The sequence below is a fragment of the Leuresthes tenuis genome, unplaced genomic scaffold (assembly GCF_036924035.1).
Source record: "Leuresthes tenuis unplaced genomic scaffold, fLeuTen1.0.hap1 SCAF_7, whole genome shotgun sequence".
Lineage (NCBI taxonomy): Eukaryota > Metazoa > Chordata > Actinopteri > Atheriniformes > Atherinopsidae > Leuresthes > Leuresthes tenuis.
This window is the reverse complement of record NW_027325361.1, coordinates 14731517-14753051: the sequence shown is the minus strand read 5'-3', so window position 1 is coordinate 14753051 and position 21535 is coordinate 14731517. Positions and strand designations below refer to the sequence as shown.

The 21535-nt window shown below is 41.8% G+C and overlaps 2 protein-coding genes across 3 annotated transcripts; both read left to right on the top strand.

The window, feature by feature from the left end:
• Positions 1-113: 113 nt before the first annotated feature.
• On the top strand, positions 114-7609 carry ftsj3 (FtsJ RNA 2'-O-methyltransferase 3). The gene is made up of 21 exons (XM_072389449.1): positions 114-289; positions 445-550; positions 1054-1100; positions 1208-1287; positions 1401-1500; positions 1615-1809; positions 1926-2041; positions 2210-2314; positions 2542-2642; positions 2867-2950; positions 3536-3688; positions 3780-3915; positions 4071-4267; positions 5052-5163; positions 5340-5421; positions 5594-5750; positions 5926-6017; positions 6554-6656; positions 6831-7014; positions 7145-7239; positions 7329-7609. The coding sequence occupies exons 1-21, from the start codon at positions 223-225 to the stop codon at positions 7591-7593; spliced, it is 2577 nt and encodes an 858-aa protein (XP_072245550.1). The 5' UTR covers positions 114-222; the 3' UTR covers positions 7594-7609.
• Positions 7610-10633: 3024 nt separating this feature from the next.
• clcc1 (chloride channel CLIC-like 1) lies at positions 10634-19526 on the top strand. Of its 2 annotated transcripts, XM_072389450.1 has the most exons (11): positions 10634-11055; positions 11155-11262; positions 12151-12261; positions 12429-12650; positions 14901-15041; positions 15130-15229; positions 15406-15503; positions 16448-16594; positions 16680-17336; positions 17442-17492; positions 18056-19526. In XM_072389450.1, exons 1-11 carry the CDS (start codon positions 10924-10926, stop codon positions 18158-18160), a joined length of 1872 nt encoding a protein of 623 aa, XP_072245551.1. In that variant the 5' UTR covers positions 10634-10923; the 3' UTR covers positions 18161-19526. The 2 variants fall into 2 exon arrangements, with proteins under 2 accessions (XP_072245551.1, XP_072245552.1); XM_072389451.1 differs by lacking the exon at positions 17442-17492 and having other exon boundaries at positions 10635-11055.
• Positions 19527-21535: the final 2009 nt, after the last annotated feature.

Below are 21535 nucleotides of genomic sequence, written 5' to 3'. Positions count from 1 at the left end.
CCGCTGTTGGATCAGAAATTAGGATGCACTGTGTGCCGCTGACAACAGGTGGCGCCACGTCCCCAGAATAACAGGGGAACAAGACTTTAGGTCGGAGAAGAAGAAGAAAATAGTGTGACGTTAAACGTCTGCGCTGGGACGGCCACACGTGTAGTTGTCATTAGGTCCGACTAGTTTGGATATTTCCGTGCTGGGGTCCAGTTGAAAAACACAGCGTTAAAGATGGGGAAGAAACTGAAAGTTGGAAAGACCAGAAAAGATAAATTCTACCACTTGGCTAAAGAAACAGGTAGTTTACCAGTTTTACAAAACACCACACATAACAGCCTTGAGGTTGTGCTAGCATCCGCAGGCTGGCTACCTCTACCACATTGAAAAGCTGTGGAGTTGAGAGGAATTGTGTGTGGCACCTATTTCAGTTCATGTTTGTTTTTATTTTCTCAGGTTATCGCTCTCGTTCCTCCTTCAAATTGATTCAGCTCAACCGTAAGTTCCAGTTTCTACAGAAAGCCAGAGCTCTGATCGACCTGTGCGCAGCTCCTGGTGGATGGTAAGCAGGCTGCCAACACTTTCATCTGAGTATTCTGTCCCCTCAAAGTTTACACCAGGCGTGTGCAGTCATAACGTAAGAAAAGGAGAATAAAAGTAAACTCAGCAGGCCAGTAACTCCCCACACGAATTCCATTGTATGTTAGATGTAGCTCGTTGAATTCAAGTTGTAACTCGGGTCATTTTATTTTTCTAGCATACACATATTAGACCAACCAACATGAGCATACAACAAGCAGTGATGAGTTACCGATGCAGAAGTCATTATAAACCTAAGAGCTCCATGATAGACTGTCTCTAATGCATGTAAACATTGTGAGGAAGCATGCAGGTAAACAATGTGATCATAATCCAGCACAGACATGAAGGTAGCAGCAAGTCTCCATTTGGCTGAAAGACCAGACTTAATTAATTCGGTTATTCATTAGAAAAACAGAAACGGATCCAAATATGGACAGCTCATTAAGATACTGGATTGTTTTTTGTTTGTTTAAATCCCTCTAGGTTGCAGGTGGCGTCAAAGTTCATGCCTGTTTCAAGTCTTATCATTGGTGAGTGTACTGTCATCAACATGAATATGTAATAATAGATTCTTCTGTCCCTGCTGAGGCCGACAAAGCAGTTGGGATGATACTGAGATTCTGTGTGTTCCTGTCAGGTGTTGACTTGGTCCCCATCAGGCCCATCCCCAATGTGGTGACTCTGCAAGAAGACATCACCACTGAGAAATGCAGACAGGTGAGGATGCTGCGCCTTCATTTTCATCAATGTACCAGTCACCACAACACACTACACTGAAATGTAAAAGTGTAAGTGTATGTTTAATGAGTTTTTGTTTGTTCCATGCACAGGCGCTTCGAAAGGAGCTTCAAACTTGGAAGGTGGATGTTGTGTTAAATGATGGAGCCCCGAATGTGGGAGCCAACTGGCAGCATGATGCCTTTTCTCAGGGTAAGATGTAACAAAAATTAGTTTAACTGTGAATGAAACGCGTCTCTCTTTTAAGCCTATTTATTCCTGATGTTTGGCCTTTACACCTAACGTCCAAATTGTCTTCACCCTCAGCTCACCTGACCCTCATGGCCCTGAAGTTGGCCTGTGACTTTCTTACCAAAGGTGGTACTTTTGTCACCAAAGTCTTCCGCTCCAAAGACTACCAGCCGCTACTCTGGATCTTCCAGCAGTTCTTTAAGAAGGTGCAGGCCACCAAGCCGCAGGCATCCAGGAACGAGTCAGCCGAGATCTTTGTCATCTGTCAGGGTCGGTGTCAGTCGCGTACCGACCTCCATTTGGATTTTCATGAATCAAAGAAGTGTTCTATTTCTTAACAACCTCTGCACATCACATCCATACCAATTGTTTGTTGTCGTTACCAGGTTTTGTTGCACCAGACAAAATAGACAGTAAGTTCTTTGACCCCAAACATGCGTTCAAAGAGGTTGATGTGCAGGCCAAGACTGTAAGGGACCTAATTCCTGTCAAGAAACCAAAGGCAAGTACACTGATGAGTGAATTTGTCACATACAAATTCAAGTAAACAGTATGGCCTTCATGTTCTAATCAGCTGCTTACATGTGATTTATTACAATGTTGTAAAAGTGTACTTGTCAACAAAGATCCAAGATAATTACTGACCAAGCAGCTGATCTTGTGTTTTTAGGCGGAGGGATACACAGATGGCGATCTGACACTCTACTACAGTTTCACAGCAACAGCTTTTCTGAAAGCCGACAACGCTGTAGACTTTTTGTCAAAAGCCAGCGTGGTAAGATCTCTACGTTTAAGCTTAAAGTGTCTGTTTTCCTTTCCTACAAACAGACCAGTTTCTGATCATCTGTAAGAAAGGATTTTTAAGGAAAGTCTATTTAAATTTCTGACAGGCTATCCAGGACCTGATCCTGTTATGTTTGCATCCAAAGTTCAACGAATTCAATGTGTGTTGACTAATGTCATAAGGAAAGTGACAGTACTTGTTCTGTCTTGTTCTTACAGATCACCTTTGACAATCCAGCCCTGGAGTCTCACGCAGCCACCAGTGATGAAATAAAGGAGTGCTTCCGTGACATCAAAGTTCTGGGCCGCAAAGAACTCAGGTAAGCCATTTATTTATTGATTTTCTTCCCATTTGTGCTTTAGTTGAATACCTGTTCCTTTATACCTGTGAATATGAGGGTATCCCACTACTCCTACTGCATCATCTCTTATGATAAAGCAAAGCTTGCAGAAAAGGGGTCTCAGTGCAGTTTCTTCTGAAAATTCTGAAAATATACTGACTTTGCATGTTTGGTTGTTTCTTTACCTGTCGTCTCATCTGAAGGCAACTCCTAAACTGGAGGACCAAGATGAGAAGGTACCTGGCAAAGAAACTGAAGGAGGCCAAGCAGCTCGACCAAGAGATCAGGTACACTCTTTTTTAAATTTTTTTTTTACAATAAGCCACAGAAATATCGGCCGGGTTATCAGTCACAAGTGAAAAAAATCTGATATCTGAAGATAAAAATATACGATTTATAGTGAATAACTTATGGGTAATATAAGTATGTTCCTGTTGGTTGTAATTCAAGAGAAGTTTACTTTACTACATAAAGACTACAAATACTGCTGTGGTCCTCCACAAGAGGAGAAATTCCCAGAGCTCTTCTTTTGGATTTACTGTTATCTTTTGGAATATTGTGGATATTATATATCTCAGAAGATGTCATGTCACTTTGTTTTTTTTGTTTGATGGCTTAGACTTAAAAAAAAAAAAAAAGGCCGGTCGTATCATCTTGATTTTGTCAGACACTATTTATAAAGTTGTTTCCATTAATCCTGATATGCATCAAGTCTTCTGTCATACAGGCAAAGAAGCAACCTCATGTCTAATCTTATTGAGCATGAATGAAAGTTGTTTCCTTATTAACATCTTCTAAATGCACGTCAGAAATGGCCACGGAACCTTTTTAATTTTCAGAGGATTTGATGAAACACTCTGCCTTGTTTGTAGTTTAAGTTCTGACGAAGAAAAGAATAATTCAGAAGACGAATCGGACGAGAGGAGGAAGAAGGACAACGAGGAGGAGAACGAGGACAATGAGGAGGAAGAAATGGAGAACAAATTGGCAGAGCTGAAAGCTGAGGAGGTGGCTGAGCTCAAACGGTACAGCAGGCACTTTTTTTTCTTTTCACTGAATGTGGCGCGTTTGTTTCAGAGTGTGTTGATGTGTGTGTCTGCTGTGGTGCTCCGTCAGGAAGAAGAGGAAGCTGTTGAAGGAGAAGAGGAAGCAGAGGGAGAGAGTGGAGCTGAAGATGGACCTGCCGGGCGTCTCCATCGCCAGCACCACTGACTCATCCTTGTTCACCCTTTCCTCCATCAAGAAGCAAAAGGTGAACGTCACACATTCTTTCCCGTCGCACCAAACTGAAGATGAGAATACTGCCGTGGTGTGAAAAACAAACTCTGTTATCTGAACTGCTGTTGGCCGCGTTTTCACACAGAGTTCTTATTTGAAGCTCCTTTGGTGTTTGTCTCTGTCCACCAGGCGCTGGCTGATATCACAAAGGGGGACATGCAGGCAGCGGACAATCTGGTAGATGAAGAAGATGACGTTCACCTCTCAGATGAGGAGGATGACGAGGCAGATAAGATGTCCCTGGCGTCTGATTTAGATGAAGAGGATTTGGACGAGATTGAGCAGAGGCAGACGGAGCTGGAAAAGAAAGCACCAAAGAAGAAGAAGTAAGTGGTCGATTGTGCTGAAAGCAAGTGCGAGGTGTTTATTGAACATTTGCTTTGGAGCAATTCTCTAAAGAAATAATAATGTTTCAGATCAGATAAATGGGTTTAAGCTAAAAAAACAAACGTAATGGCCAGAGTGTGTTGATTGATTAGCATTAATAACTCACACATGGAAATGATATTTGATTTAAAAAAAATATATATAAAAATATATGTATATATATAGGGAGTTATGAATTTATTTAATGTCTTTTTTGATCTAAATGACAAAAGGCAGAGCATTTTTTTTAAATGGCTACAAAGGTGATGTGATAAAAACTTTGTGAGAACCATGGAAAAAATCATTTAATGAACCAATGAGCACTGATTATTTGCTTTGAGCAGCCCAGTTCTTCATCCAATTCATAGTTTCATTCATTTAATTATGGCCATATGCTTGTCTTTTAACTGATGATAAAATATATTCCACTAAGTAAGATTTTCAACATAAGAAAATAAGAGTTGAAACATGATGAACTCTTCATAGAGTCGGTGTAAAAAAATGTTTAGCAGTGCTCGTTTAAAGTTGCCAAACATCATCTCTCCTGCCGGTGAGACGATGATTGACGTTAGTGGTTCCCACACGCGTTTGTTTCTGTGCCTCATTCACGATGAGACATTTGTGCGCGGTTTAACAGTAACAGCTACACTGTGTCCCATCTCATAAGTTATCGTTAACATTTCAGATTTTAAAACGATGTCATACCTTTACAGAGGAGTCAGTCTTCTTAATTGTGTTTCGCAGAGTAAAGTTTGCTGAGGAGGAGGAGGATGAGGAGCAGGAAAGTGGCTTGCTGGTGGAACTGGAGGGAAAGGATGAGAAGAAAGAGCGAGAGACCAACCTGTGGTTCAGCAAGGTTTGTCCCATAGTGCAGAGAACGAGCTCCTCTGATGGTCCTGCTCATGTCATGTTAACAATGCTTCAGCTTCGATTTATACTTTGGGCTGTTGCCTCCTCCTTCAAGTCACAGCTGATCTCTGTCTGTTCTCATACCTGCAATGTGCTTTTCTGCCCTTTTTTTCTTCTCTGTAGGGCATCTTTTCTGAGATTGAGATGGAAGGAGACGCAGAGAGTGAGCTCCAGCAGACGGAGTTGCTCCAAAGCAAACAGTCAGGTGACCATAAGTCCAGTTTCTCGTTCATGCACTCGCATGTTCCTCATAAATGTCCCATTCCTTCTATGAACTTCTGAATGTTTATTTATGTATTTATTTTTTTATTTAAAAGGGCTGGCTGTTCTAAATCTAAATCTGACAGATAATTGATTTGTATGTTTTCTGGGAAAAGGGAAAAAAAGGAAAGCTGAAGAAGAGGAGGAGGAGGAGGAGGAGGAGAAGAAGGAGGAGGCGGAAGCTGCTCCTCCAGCTGTGGAAAAGGCAGGACCCTCACAGGAAGCTGTGGAGGAGAGTGACAGTGACTCAGACGACAGCAGCGATGATGAAAAGTAAAACCTCATTTACGGCTTCTCGCTGTGGAGATTTTTGTGCAAATTGTATGCATTTGATAGAAGGAAAATCTATTTTAAAACTTTTGAGCAAAAAAAAAAAAACAGCAAGTAAACTTGTGCTTCAGTCCACAAATAAAGGTACAGATGAATTTATCATTATTGCCTTTTCCAGAGAGATATTCGGAATGAAAAAGGCCAGCGGGACTGGTGGGACACCAGGAGAAGCCAGTGAAAATTTCCAGGTTGTTCCTGTTGAAAGTACCAGTGAGTATGAGACTGAATTTATTCTTGCACCTTCCAGCCAGGTGCTCCCTGTCTTTCTGATACACCGTTCATCTGGTTGTCCCATTTGCTTGGGGTCATTAAAGCAACTTGGAGAAGCTGAGCGAAGAAGCCTAAAACCGTTTGTGAACCTTAAAACGATGCCCTTCTGACCTCTCTTTAAGTACGCCAACATTTGTTAAGCACATTCCCGGGCCTTAACCAAACAGTTTTGTTTTGCGGCCACTTGACATTTTTATGAGCTTTTGCTGGTGTCTTTGCAGCCTCATCAACTAATTCATGCATATAGCCGTACATGTGCGGCATTCATACGCAGATTTGTTTTTAATGACAGTGGTTTTACATCCTCCAGCTGTAGGGGGAGCCGAAGAGCAAAATATTATCCATAAAGACCAAATAAGAAATTGATTCGTCACCACAAAGTTGAGCTCTTCTGCATTTAAATGAGCCCGGTCATGGTGCATCTGGATGTCATGTTGTGTTTAATTGGGGATGCTTGTGTGTTCTCTGCTCTTCAGGTAAGAGAGCAAGGATCCTGGATGCAGAAGGGCTGGCTCTGGGCTGTCAGATTGCAACATCCAAGAAGAGAGCAAGAGACCTGGTGGACAGTTCCTTCCACAGGTGTGTGTGTGTATCGCCCCACTAAAGTTACACTAAATTGTGATGGCATTTTGATACTCTATATATATCTTACTACCAGCAAACCACACAGAAACACAAAAGCAAATCGAATTACTCATCCTTTGAGTGAATAATTTGATGTCTGCACAAACAACTCATTGTTTGCTCTCGCAGGTTTGCCAACTCGGACGAGCAGTGGGAGGTACCCGAGTGGTTCCTGGATGATGAACGCAAACACAGAAAGAGGCCTGTGCCAGTCACCAAGGAGATGGTGGAGGAGTACAAACAAAAATGGAAAGAGATCAATGCTCGGCCCATCAAACGTGTTGCTGAAGCCAAAGCCAGAAAGAAGAGGAGGGTAAGATGATGGTGTCGGCACGCTGTCTGATATTGTTCACAAATGCATGACATAAAAAAAGCATCTGGTTTCATCTTAAGGAATTTATGCTCGAACGTTAAGTCCGTATTTTTCAATGGGTCCTTTTTAGATGTTGAAGAAGATGGAGCAAGCCAAAAAGAAAGCGGAGGCTGTTGTCAACACCGTGGACATCTCAGAACGAGAGAAGACGGCTCAGCTGAAGAGGTATGTTCTTTTGGCCTGAAGTTCTGAAATGCTAACCCTAATTTTATGAAGAATGTCCTTGTAATTTTGTTTTATTCTCATTCTGTCAGTATCTACAAAAAAGCTGGGCTGGGGAAGGAAAAGAGAGAAGTAACATACGTAGTATCCAAGAAAGGTGCCGGCAAGAAGACGAGACGGCCTCCTGGTGTCAAGGGAGTCTTCAAAGTGGTGGACAGCCGCATGAAGAAAGACATGAGGGGAATGCAGAGGAAAGAACAACGCAGCAAAGGAGGGAAGGGGGGTAAAGGAAAAGGGAGACAGTCCAGCGGTGGTAAAGGGGGATTTAAAGGTGGTAAAGGGCGAAAAGGAAAATAAATTTCAACCCAAAACATTTTCACAGTCCTGCCTTTTTGTCAAAACATAAAACTCCTTGGCCTCCTGTTGCAGGTGTATATTTATATAGCCTGATGTGCTGAGATGCTCCTCTGTCATGGACAAAATTAACTTTGGTCACGGACATGAATGCTCTATTTTTAGTAGACTTGGCCAAAGTTTACTTCAGGCCTGGAGACTTCAGACATGTTCTGTAGGTTTTAATGCTGGTGTTGCATCTACATCTTCCTGAAGATGCAGATGGTTTGCCTTCTGCTCCTCACATGGAGGGGTTTCCCTGAATAGATGGACTGCAGTTTAAGTGTAAGAATAATAATTTTTCATAAAATTTTGTAAATATGAAATACACTTTTTTCTTTTCTTTTTTGCATTAAATGTTATGATCAAAGCTGTGGTTGAACCTTCGTAATCTCTTGTTAACTACGAAATTCCTTGTATGTGTAAACCTACATGGCAATAAAACTGTTTCTGGTTCAGATAAATTTTTCTACGAAAGTCATTTGCGTCCGCTTGGAGTGACACTGCTAACTAACCTATCCAACTGGTTCTGACAGTCGTGTCCTGGGAAATAACTTTCTAAGGTGTAGCTGCAGGTGAGACGAGCACAGATGGTCATCATGGCACCTCCACGTCGTCCTCGAAGGGATCATCCACCTCCAGAGCTGGAGCAGCCACAACCTCGCCCTTTGAGGATTGAGGGCTATGATAACTTAACAGGAGGGGATGCACCTGGACCCTCAGAGGCAGCGCATTAAGGTCAGGGTAGAGCCAACACCCATTGCTGTGGAGACACTAAGAACTGTAAACCACCAGTTCAGTGAGGATGAGACAGATGCTGAGCGGCATGAGGAAAGTCCTGAGGCAATGGAGAATCCACCTGCAGACTCAGAGTCTGAAAACCAGCAAGAGACTGAGGAGGAGGTGGATGGAGCGAGTGCTCTCAGTATTACTGCTAACACAACCCAATCAGCCAAACATAATGAATCAGATTCATCACAGTCAAAGAATAAACCATCAGAACGGAAGGAGAAACCTCAAATTCAACCCAGCGGAGACGGTGCAGCAGCTGGATCGCAGCCAGCAGAAGGGCAGCCTCCACAGACCGATGTTCCAGTGAGTTCTTTTTTTTTAAAACGCATACGAGATCAAATGAGGCAAACGAGAGCTTCTTCAGCATGTCTAACCCGCTACATGACCATGTGATGTTTTAATGCTGCAGCACTGTGCGTGCACTAATGGGATGGTGAATATTCACCTGGGACACAAACTGGTAAATGAGTATTTAGTTATTTTGTTTTGCATTGTATGGTGACTTTTAACCTTTAGATTTTGGTGATAGCTGATGAGCTTCACTTGTTTGTTAATTTATTCAGTAACCTCATGTTTTTTTTTTTTACTTTGCATAAATGCATGTACTTTTTGTCGCTTCCACACCTACATTTTCCTTCCGATGTTCCAAATTGTTAGCACAGTGACTTTCAGCTATCATCTCATGGATTACTCGCCCCAGGCAATTGCCTACCCTTGCCTTAATGGTAAGACCGCGTATGATTATATGCTGCTACAAGTTTTTAGATAATTTTTAAATGATTTTTAAATGCGATGTAATTGCCTTGTGTAACATATTTCTGGTGTTAACCCATCCCTGCAGGATCCAGATGCCTCAGGGAAAGACCGGACGTCCTCCGTCTCAGTTAGAAACGTAGAGACTGTCGGGGTTCCAGTTCAGGAGACGAATCCAGAGTTGTTTTTTTTTACACATCATAAAACACGATGACTGCTGAGATCATGGCCGGGTGCAATGGGTGAAACTAAACTAAACTTTGTACAAAAAAGTTTTTTATTAAGATATTTATTATTATGGTAACAATGAGGGAGAATGTTGTTAACCCTGTACAAAATGTTGTAGCTATACAGCTATTTTACATTTATTACGATTTATGCATTTTTTGTAATGTAATCTTTTCTTTAGAAACTGCACCAAACAATCGTTTTGGTCTCTGTTTCTACTTGTCTTTCATTGTATAGGTACAGCGTTGTTGGTTTGCTGTTTTTCTGACTTAGCTCTACTTTTTAGAAAATTGAAATAATAAAAAAAAAAAAAAAGGGATCAGTTTGACCTGTCGTGCTTTACCTCTCCAACTCTGGCAGCGAGATGAACCGGACAGCTCGTGCTTCACTTGATTTATCCAGCTCCTTCTGTTTAGTCCGTTGGTCCTTCGTGGGTCCTGCATCCTGCTGCAGCGGACATGGGGAGTGTCCCGGTTTTTATTGACAGGAAGATCGTTTCTTTTCATAACCTCAAATCCAGTGAGGACAGTTTGAAATATGCTGGAGCTTGAGGAGAGGACACCTTCCTGACAAATGGAAGAAATTAACACTTTCTTAGATTCTGTCATTTGCTTGATTTGGCTGTTTTCAACCTAATCAATGAAAAATAATTTTGCCATTAGGACTTAGAAAAGCAAATGACTATGTAGAAACGGACCAAGGAATTACCGGACAAAAGTTCAAGTGACGGTGGTAACCTTTCATCGTGAAGTAAATAAGTTAAATAAGTTTACAACTGCATTATCGATGAGTTGGAGCTGTTCAATGTGCAAGGTATGAGTCACTGCCCAGAGATTTCTGATCATGACTTTTGTCGTTAGTGCTTGAAATGATTTCTCAATGCATTTCTTTTTTATATATATGTTCCAAGACTAGTATTACACTGTTCTTACAGAAGCGAGGAGTTTCAAACATATGTTTATTCACATCTCAGTAGTTTTAAATGTTAGTTTTGATACCATTTATTAAACGGGGGATCCACATATCCAAGCTCATTTGTTTGAGTGGTAAAGACAGACTTGTTGATTTATTTATTTCTGAATTGCGTTATCAAATGAAGATGACAGTTTCAGCAAAAGTAATTGCAGAAAATAACTACATTTCCCATAACCCCTTCTCATTTTTCTATTTACGTAATTTACGTCTGCTCGCTCGGAGCGCCACTGCTCACTAGCCTATCCCACTGATTTTGACAGTTGTGTCCTCTGGATTTAGCGGAACATGTTCCTGTGCGCTAACTACTGATTGTTTTCTAATGTTTTCCGTTTAAACGAGGAGTTTTAACGTTCTACACGTGGCTGTGTGTATCAACGGTGCTTGGGAAATGATTTTCGAAGGTGTAGCTTCAGAGACAAGCACACCTAGCTAAAGTTTTCTGTGTGGACTTGTTTCGTTTTGCTGGAGCTCTTGTTTCGGTCGCACCTCTTCAACGAGCTAAAACTGGATGCTTGGCGGGGAAATCACCCTCCTCTCCCTGCCAACATGCTCCTCATGATCCTGGTTGGCAGCCTGTTACTGTCTGCCGTGGGTCAGCAGGTGGACAACGACTGGCTCGACCCTTATGACATGCTCAACTACGATGCAAGCACCAAAACAATGAGGAAACCTGCGGAGGTTGGTAGAGAGTGAGCGTTTACGCTTAAGACGTTGTTTGATTACTTGCTGGTGTTCTCTGTTTGACATTTAGTTTGTGTGCGTGTGTTATCCTGGTAGCCGACAAGCTATACCAATGTGGTCACCAAACGAAGAGAGCACATTATGGACCCGAGCCAGGCGGAGCTGACGTCCTGCAACCAAAAAGCGGTGGATCTACAGAGACAGGTTAGTGCTTACACGGTGTTCACATTTGTCTCTTCATGCTCCGTGGAACACAGTTTGAAAATCAGTTCAGGGTGCATGCAAGATTGCTTTCTGCATCAGCTACATTATGTTTTTCAGGTTTAGGTCTGAAAATATAACTTCCATTGTCAGATAGAAATCTACAAATGTATGAAATCATGTTTTCTAGTAGGTTCAATGAAGCAGCTCGATGATCCTATCCAATCCAGACCCAAACCCAGTAAGCAAACTGTAGTGAGTCCTTACAGGTGTTCACTTGCCGACTGAGGGGAAGTTTCTCCCAGCCTTTTGATGATGTTAGGGCAACTGCTCTGTACTCATTGAGGGCGGATGGAAAATATATTTTTGCTAAGTTTCTGAACAAGGCAGGATGTGTTCCGCAGCACTGGAACTTTCTCATGACTCAGGCTAAGGTTGAAGAGGAGCTTTTAGAAACCCACACAGCTGTTCTGCACAGGCATTCGGGACCCTGGGGCTGACAGTTCAGTCCCTCCAGATGCTATCTCACTGCTGAAGGCAGACAGTGGCAGCAGAGAAAATGTCCTGATCCACGATTGAGCTGCAGAGTGACACTGTGGAGTTGCATCAGTTTCACAGAATAGGTTTGCTAACACTATTTAACTGAACGAACCCTTGTGTGCGACACATCTGCGCACTTAAAATGTTTTGTTACAGTGAAATAAATTGAAAGTTTCTCATTTGAATCCAAATATTTGTTTGCCGTTACGCTGAATCACACTGGAAGAAAGAATAAAATGTCAAGTGATTTGATACTACTCAGTGTAATTCAGAAAGAACCTCAATCCTTTATGGAAAGATTCGAATGGATTCAGCAAAGCGTTGCAAATATTGTGCTTTGCTTTCATTCAGATCGAAGAGCAAAAGAAGACGATCGCGCTCATGTCACAACAACCGACGTGCAATCCAGTGTTCAAAAGATTTCTCAGCAGACTCTTAAAGGAAATACAAAGAGTTGGAGCGGTAGGTAACATGATGTTGAAACCTCTCTTGCAATGATGTGTCCTATAACTGACACATTTTACTCCTAATCTAACAAAAATGCTCGTTCAGTAATTGATTAATAACCCAGCACATTCATAGTCATATACCTTTAAATTTTATTTTATTTTTTTACAATTTCTTTCCAGCCCAGTGACTCTACAGATGTTTTCTATGATGCCAAAATCAAGCTGTCCAGACAAGCCATGGCAGAGATTCAGTCACTTCTGGAGGGCGAGGACAGATGGAGAACAGGGGCTCTGGACAATGCTGTCAGTCAGATACTGGTAGACCTTAAACATCACGACTACGAGGCCTGGAAGTGGCGTTTTGAAGACACCTTTGGCGTAGAGCTTGACACACTTTTAAAGGTATGTTTATGCATTATGTGTATGACTTACACTCGTATCCCAGGTAGGCACATAGCATAAGGGGTCAGGATTCAAACCCACATGAAAGGCGATAATCTTAACACTACACTATCCAGTAACCACATCAATATGAATTCATCATCAGTCTTTCGAATATCTGTCTTTTGCCATCCGGGAAAATTGTTTGCAGTCAAAAAAGTTCAATCTATTTTGCATGTGTCCTTTACAGGGGAACTTAATGTGACCTTCTGTAAACTTTTGAATGCACATGCCCCAACTATTCAATGTTTCAGTACTTTTTGCACAAGTTGCTGTTCCCCAGCAGGGATCTTAACAGCTGTTAACAGAATCACCAATAAATTTCCTGGTTCAATTACAATTGGAATTTAAACAGTCCTCCTCATCATGCTGTTCACATTTTGACATGATGAGACCAAGACGACACCTAACAATTGATCAACAATACCTCGCCACTGCGAGGCTTCAAGCAGGATGTTCTCAGACAGATGTGGCCACTGAGCTTAGACTGTCACAGAGTTTCATCAGCAGGGTGCAACAGAGATACTGTTAAAAGTCCCCGAGGTCAACCACATTAATCGTCCCTTTGATTCTCAAGAATGTCATTCGTGTTGTAATACATTAGCTCGTTGCTAATGCTAACACGCGAGTAGTTTAGCTCATTTTGTGTAGTTTTTGTGTAAATATTTACTTTATAGCACTATTTACACGTGAATGTTAGCTTCACTGCCTTTGTAGTCCATTTCTGGTTTAGTAGTAACCTGTTGTAAATCTATTTGTGAATTGATACATGTTGAGTTTAATCCTATTGTGCCATCTACTGATTAGTTAATGTTACTGCTGGCTGGATTAGACAAGGCTAATCCATTATATTGTGTAGTTTGTATAGAGTTGTACACAGTAACTAATACACATTTTTACACCTTTATTTCAGATGACCACACATACACACACACCCATTCACAAACCTTCACACACCTCCTTCATTAAACTGGTTGGAACTATATACTTGGAGTAGGCCTTTCCTTCTGATCAAGGACGACTCAGTTGAAGCGTGATCTGCAATTAGTGCAATAATAACAAACAGATACAGAGAGTCGCGGAAAGGGATAGAAGTGGACGTCCTAAATAATTTACATCAGCGTGGTCTGCGTGCTAGAAGACCTAAAAGGGTACCTGACCACACCACCAGATATAGGTGTCATTGTCTTGCATGAGCCAGGAAGCATTTACGCTGGACGAGGGATCAGTGGGACTCAGTGCTGATCTCATTATGAAAGTCGATTCACATTGAGCAGAAATGATGGTCACCAACAATGTTGGAGACATCAAGGAGAGCGCTTTGCATCAGCCACTGTTGTCACTAGAAGAGACTTTGGTGATGGTGGTGTTACGGTGTGGGCAGGTGTGTCTAGTTGGTACAGAACTACCCTACATTTTGTGAATGGTACAGCGACAAGCCCATACTAACTGAATAACACCATTAATCCAGTCATTGTGCCGCTGCATGAACAACACAGGCCTATTTTCATCTTCATGGATGAGAATGCTCCATCTCATCGAGGTCGCATCATTAGGGAACGGCTGCTGGAGACTGGGGTACCTCAAATGGAGTGGTCTGCACTTTCTCCAGACCCGAATCCTATAGAAAATCGATGGGATGAGTTGAGTCGCTTTTTTGTGCACGAGAGGCTCATAACTCTGTACCCCACAACAATGACATGAAGGCCACCCCTCAAGAAGAGTGAGATGCCATGCCTCAGCAGACAATAAGTCGTGTTGTGAACAGCATGAGACGTCATTGTCAAACTGTAATTGATGCTCAAGGGCACATGACAAGTTATTTGTTGTGGTAAACCCACCACTGTTGTTGGCTTTTGCTTCAATGAATTGTTTGAGATGAGGAAATCACCAGTTCATGCTTCTACTTAAATGCCCTACTTTCATGCTATAACATCATTGTATCGTGAACTTTTTACATATTCCATAAATTTCACCCAAAATCCAAATACCCCTACATTTTTGCAGGTAGTGTATATTGGGCAGCCTTCAGAAGCTTCTAAGCAAATCAGAGGTCAAACCTCCTTGCATCTGCAGTTGAGTTATTTTCCAGGCCACTGCTGGAAAAGAACAGGCCCCCTTCTGCATCATTTTTCTCAATCTTGCTGCGTATTTTATGCATCGACTGTTTTACATCTCGTTCAACCTGTCGCGCTTCTCTCTCTGTTCCAGATCGGAGCATTTTTTTTTATTCTATCGACCATCGCCTGCACCCAGCTGTGGTCAGCGGTCTCTTGGTTTGTGCAGCTCAGGAGGCTGTTTGTCGTCTGCTTTGTTGTCAGTATTATCTGGAACTGGTTCTATCTGTACAAGGTGAAGAAGAGCTCTTTTATTTCCCTGGCTTTTGATCAAGCGCCGTTTATAACATGTATCGATGAGATGTTTCTAATGCTTTGTTCAGATTGCTTTTGCTGAGCACCAAAGTAATATAGTGAAGATGGACAGTGTTAATGAAAAGTGCACTGGAGTGAAGAAAATTGACTGGAGTGACAGTTTGAAAGGTAAGCCAGCAGCACGCATTTTGGTTGTCCTGTTTGTGAAAAGTACATGTCTCCAAAATGTCTTTCGCAAGTCTTATCTGCTTTGATAGACCATTGTACTGAGCATCCATTTTTCTTTGTGTCCGCACTTTGCATTTGGTTTCTTTTGCTGACTGTCTTTTATCTTTTACCTGCAGAATGGGTTAGAAGTACCTGGACTCTTCAAGATGACCCTTGTAAGAAATACTATGAAGTCCTTATGGTCAACCCTATCCTGCTGGTCCCTCCAACGAAAGTAGGTTTGCCATTCTGGACTTTGTCTGGACACAGATTAGTGAGAACTTTAAAAACAACTGCAGGTACCGAACATTGTGTGTGTCCACCTCTTCCTACCAAATTAACTCTGACCCATCCAGGCATGAACATGGGCCCTGTGGTGTGTGGGTCCTTTTTGTCCTGTGGGTAGCAGGGTGGGGCCTCAGTGAATCAGTCTTGATTCAGTCTGAATAGTTTTGGAGGCTGGGTGAACACCTTTGGCTCTGTGATGGATTTTTCAAGCATTTCCTGAATAGTCTTTGTATTTTTGGGGGAGGGATCCTCACCTACTCCTAAAAACCTGCCATTCGGAGGATTGATGGTTAAATTCCCGGCTTCTCATGTCAAAGTGTCCTTTGACAAGATGCTGACTTGGCGTTTGAGTTATTTTCCAACGCTGCAGTGCTGTGACTGTGTGTGTTGAGGAGATCATCACACATGTAAATAAAGCTGACTTTACTGCACAGACATCTTTAAGTTACCTTTTGTTAGTTGACAACGATCAGATAAAATAAACGGAGAACATTTGTAATTGAGTGCAGCTTTATTGATATACACTTTACTGATTTTAACAACAAAGATGTAACTTTGGAGTGTGTGCAGAGTGCTAAAGCCCATCGAGTTTGGTTGAGTGTGAACATGCAGTGATTGGATCCCCAACCTTGTTATCTGGAAGTGTTATTCCAGGTTTCAGAAGCTCATTTTGATCAGACTATCATGTTTACATGCAGTTTAAAAAGTATCATTTGACCTCTGGTGGACACTGCAATAAGCAATAACACGTTTTTCCTATCAGAGCACAAATGTTGCCATGGTAACTGTGTCCTGCTGATTCATTTATGCTTACTATTATATTTTGCAGTACTTTTGAACATATGTGTGTGCATGTCTATAAAGTTTAATCTGAAGCTCCAACCTGTGTAGGCAATCTCGGTTACCATCACGACCTTCATCACAGAGCCTTTGAAGCACTTCGGCCAGGGAATCAGCGAGTTTCTTCGAGCGCTTCTAAAGGATCTACCAGTTACTCTGCAGATTCCAGTCCTCATCACTATCGTGTTGTCTATTTTGGTAAAGATGAATCATCACGGCACTCATGCAAATTGATGGCACTAGTCAATGTGTCTTTATACTAGTAAATTGTGTTTTTTAACAGGTGGTCGCGTACGGGAGTGTACAGGCAGCCTTCCAGCATGGCATCATGGCACCTCTGCGTCGTCCTCGAAGGGATCCACCTCCTCCAGAGCTGGAGCAGCCACAGCCTCGCCCCTTGAGGATTGAGGGCTATGATTACTTAGCAAGAGGGGATGCACCTGCACCTGCTCCTGCTCCTGCTCCTGCTCCTGCACCTGCTCCTGCTCCTGCACCTGCACCACAGCATGTTCCAAGGCACCGAGCAGACGATGCCCGATTACACAGAAATAACGTTCATCAGAGGCGGCGCATTAAGGTCAGGGAAGAGCCAGCACTCATTGCTGTGGAGACACTAAGAACTGTAAACCACCAGTACAGTGAGGATGAGACGGATGCTGAGCGGCATGAGGAAAGTCCTGAGGCAATGGAGAATCCACCTGCAGACTCAGAGTCTGAAAACCAGCAAGAGACTGACGAGGAGGAGGTGGATGGAGCGAGTGCTCTCAGTATTACTGCTAACACAACCCAATCAGCCCAACATAATGAATCGGATTCATCACAGTCAAAGAATAAACCATCAGAACGGAAGGAGAAACCTCCTCAAATTCAACCCAGCGGAGACGGTGCAGCAGCCGGATCGCAGCCAGCAGGACGGCAGCCTCCACAGACCGATGTTCCAGTGAGTTCTTTTTTTTAAAACACATACGAGATCAAATGAGGTAAACGAGAGCTTCTTCAGCATGTCTAACCCGCTAAATGACCATGTGATGTTTTAATGCTGCAGCACTGTGCGTGCACTAATGGGATGGTGAATATTCACCTGGGACACAAACTGGTAAATGAGTATTTAGTTATTTTGTTTTGCATTGTATGGTGACTTTTAACCTTTAGATTTTGGTGATAGCTGATGAGCTTCACTTGTTTGTTAATTTATTTCATTTTATTTTTTTACTTTGCATAAATGCATGTACTTTTTGTCACTTGCACACCTACATTTTCCTTTCGATGGTACAAATTGTTAGCACAGTGACTTTCAGCCATCATCTCATGGATTACTCGCTGCTGCTTATGGTGACACAGCGATAAAGAAACTGAATTTCAGCGAATAAGAATAACTTTAATGGAGTACTGTTATTTAAGAAGCTGTTGCAGCAGATTATAAGAATATAGCCACGTTGCACCTACATTACCGTCGGTATCTAACTCAAAACATAATAATTGTTTATTTTCTGAACTGACACACAGTTGATATTCTGTTCACGTTTAAATGTATCTCTCACATTTGTTTAAACATAGATTATATGCTGCTACAAGTTTTTAGATATTTTTTTTAATGATTTTTAAATGCGATGTAATTGCCTTGTGTAACATATTTCTGATGTTAACCCATCCCTGCAGGATCCAGATGCCTCAGGGGAAGAACGGACGTCCTCCGTCTCAGTTAGAAACATAGAGACTGTCGGGGTTCCAGTTCAGGAGACGAATCCAGCGGCAGTGGAGTAGACGGCTTCAGTAAAAGGCGGCAAAAATATCGCCAGTGGCGTTTGGTACCTTTTGACCGACTTAACGGAGGGACGACAAACCTGAAGGAACGTAATTTTTTTTACATTAAAATCAACACTATTGCAGAAGCACCACCCAGCAGTGTTGGTTTCTTGCTGTTGTGCGATCAAACAGCCAAAAGCAGCGCCGATCAGCATCTGACCACGATCAGCATCTCAGGATGAGTTTGTTTTACACATTTGCCCTGCGTACAGAAGAGCAAAACATTCAGCCACCCATAACGCAGTCTGACTAAAACCAGTATTGGAGAACGTTTAAACTGCGTTGTTTCACCGGTCCATAGTTTTTTACTTCGACTCTTAGAATCGAGTCTAGTTGTAGCGAAACTTGGATTTCCAGTCAACACATAAGACTCATTTCAGTGGAGAAATTTAGACATGAATTTAGTTTTAGACCTTTTTTCTTTCGTAATGCTGTAGCCTTAATCGGCCCTCTCGATAATATCCCGTTTTTTTTGCACTGCACAGAACACGAAGGCTGCTCAGATCATGGCTGAGTGCAAAGGGTGAAAGTAATCTGCACAAAAAAAAGGTTATTCTTTTTGTGCAGATTTGAAATCGGTTTTTTATTTTTTTATTTGAAAATTAAAAATTTATTATGCTAACAATGAGGGAGAAAAGTGTAAATCCTTTACAAAATGTTGCATCTCTAAAGCTATTTTACATTTATTACAATTTATGAAATATTATCTTTTTAGAAACTGCACCAAACAATCGTTTTGGTCTCTGTTTTTACTTGTGTTTCATTATAGAGGTGCAGCTTTGTTGGTGTACTGTTCTTCTGACTGAGTTCTACTTTTTAGAAAATTTAAAAAAAAAAAATTAAAAAGGGATCAGTTTGACCTGTCGTGCTTTACCTCTCCAACTCTGGCAGCGAGATGAACCGGACAGCTCCTGCTTCACTTGATTTGTCCAGCTCCTTCTGTTTCATTCGTTGGTCCTTCGTGGGTCCTGCATCCTGCTGCAGCGGACATGGGGAGTGTCCCGGTTTTTATTGACAGGAAGATCGTTTCTTTTCATAACCTCAAATCCAGTGAGGACAGTTTGAAATATGCTGGAGCTTGAGGAGAGGACACCTTCCTGACAAATGGAAGAAATTAACACTTTCTTAGATTCTGCCATTTGCTTGATTTGACCCTACTGTTGAGATGTCGTAACTTTTTATGCCACCGTTGTCCGAGACGAAGTATGCATCTCAGTTTTGTACGTGAACCCCGTTTGCCAAGCAGAACCACTTTGAAAGATAAAAGTGGGATGGTGAGATGGAGATCCACAAGTGACGGGTGTCACGTTATGTCATGTTTCAGAGCATGCGTGTATTTGTTTTAGACTGGCTCACGTGTGTCCATGATGGTTTCCATCTGGTCTGCAAATCTTTTTTTATTTATATAGCGCCAAATCGCAACAAATATCATCTCAAGTCACTTCAATAATACAGTCCAATTCATTATAATCATAATCCAATCAAATCCAGTTAATTAAATGTCATACATACAGAGCCAATTGAAAAACAGCTTGTGAGTTTTCTGCATAGCAATTTAAGCCTAACACATAGTAGATCATCACTTGGTTTCGTCCAGCACTTTATGAGACTTATATAATATAATAATGACGATAATATAGCTTGATAACATTTTATTTATTCTGTGAAAACCTGTCAAATGTCAAATTGTGGCAACATGAATTTTGTAAATATGTTTGCATGCTATGATAGTAGGACTAATAATCGGTAAGGAGACCTATTTCGACGAGTAGAGAAAGTTTGCTGTTAAAAGAGGAAGTGGCAGAGGGATGGTCAACTAAAGAAAACTTGAACCAGGGGTCAGAGAAACGAGGACAGCAACAGAGAGAGGAATGAGTAAAATAAGGAAATGGAAAAAAAAACAAAAAACAAAAAAAATCGTACAGAAAATGTAATCATTGTAACTTTTTAGTCCAGACTGGCCCATCACAATCCACGTGCAGATTCTCTGCCAACTCGGTCCGTTGAAGCCCTTAATAACACTACTATGCTGAATAATATCCCTTGATATTCTGGAGCAATGAATAAAATAAATGATGGCTACACAGTATGTTGCTACTGGAGCAGGATGGTCACTGGACTTGGCAAATGTCCTGCAAATGAAGCAAAACAGTGCGTGGCGTCCCTGACTGTATGAAAGCCACTTTTGAAGTGTGCCATCCTCGCAGCGGAAAACTTTCTGCCATTTGGGGTTACTTGTTGATGGTTAAAACATAGCTGAAGGGTGGGCTTGGGGTCTCTGGTGAGAGAGATGATGTACTGGGCACAAACCTGGACGTGAAAAGTAGAGAAATAGAACGGAATATGTTTGAACACCCCTAATATGTATGCAGATGTTTAATTGTGTAGTTAATCAGTGTTTCATTAGTTTTAACTGTATAATGTGAAATGGCTCATTGTCTCCTTGTCTCTTATTTGATGTAATTTAATCTGAAAATTTCCATAAATAAGTGTTAAAAAAAAAGAAAAGCAATAGTAGATAAACCAAAAACACCGACAGAAAAAAATAGGTAAAGTATATTTGAACAAATTGGACAGTGGGCTTGAAGAAAGTGTATTGATACTTAAAACACTTTAACTCTGGTGACCTGATTTGTAATTGTAAAAATTGTGAAAAAGCAGATCTGCATGCTCAAACCACACCTCCATAAAATAGTGGTTAATTAATCAGGATAGTATGACATTTTCCAACACTTTAGAACTAGATTCGCACCGCACGCTATCTGTAATGTCAAGTAAAGTTCATAGACTTTACGTTTCTGAACATTTCGTGAATGAATGTTTATCCTCAACATGTTAGCTGGCACACACACCTGCTATCACCACCACTAATCCCCTCCTCCCCCCTCCTGTACCACATGGCAGCGGGAGCCTCACTTTCACTGTCGGACGACAGACCGACGCCACCGCCGCCGGCCCCCGCAGCAGCAAACATGTTTATTATATTTCTGCTCTTAGCAGCATCAGTTGCGAGAGTTTTTTTTTGTTCTTTTCCCTCAGTTTTTCTGCACCGCCTTTTCGTTTTTTTTTTTCCATTTTTGCTTTCTCTTCTCTCTCACAGATTGCTAATGATGTGTCAGTAGCTCATCATTAAAGGTGATTTGACGAGGGGGGGTCTGGAAAATGTGTGGGTGGGACTACTGGGCCTGTCATAGGGCCATTGGGCCTCTTATGCGTCTTTACATACATACAAAAAAAAAAAAAAGAGGTCAGCCACTGCCGGACCATTACTGACCGTCCAACGGGAAAACTCCCGGTACTCCCTATGGCCAATCCACCCCTGAATGTAATGTA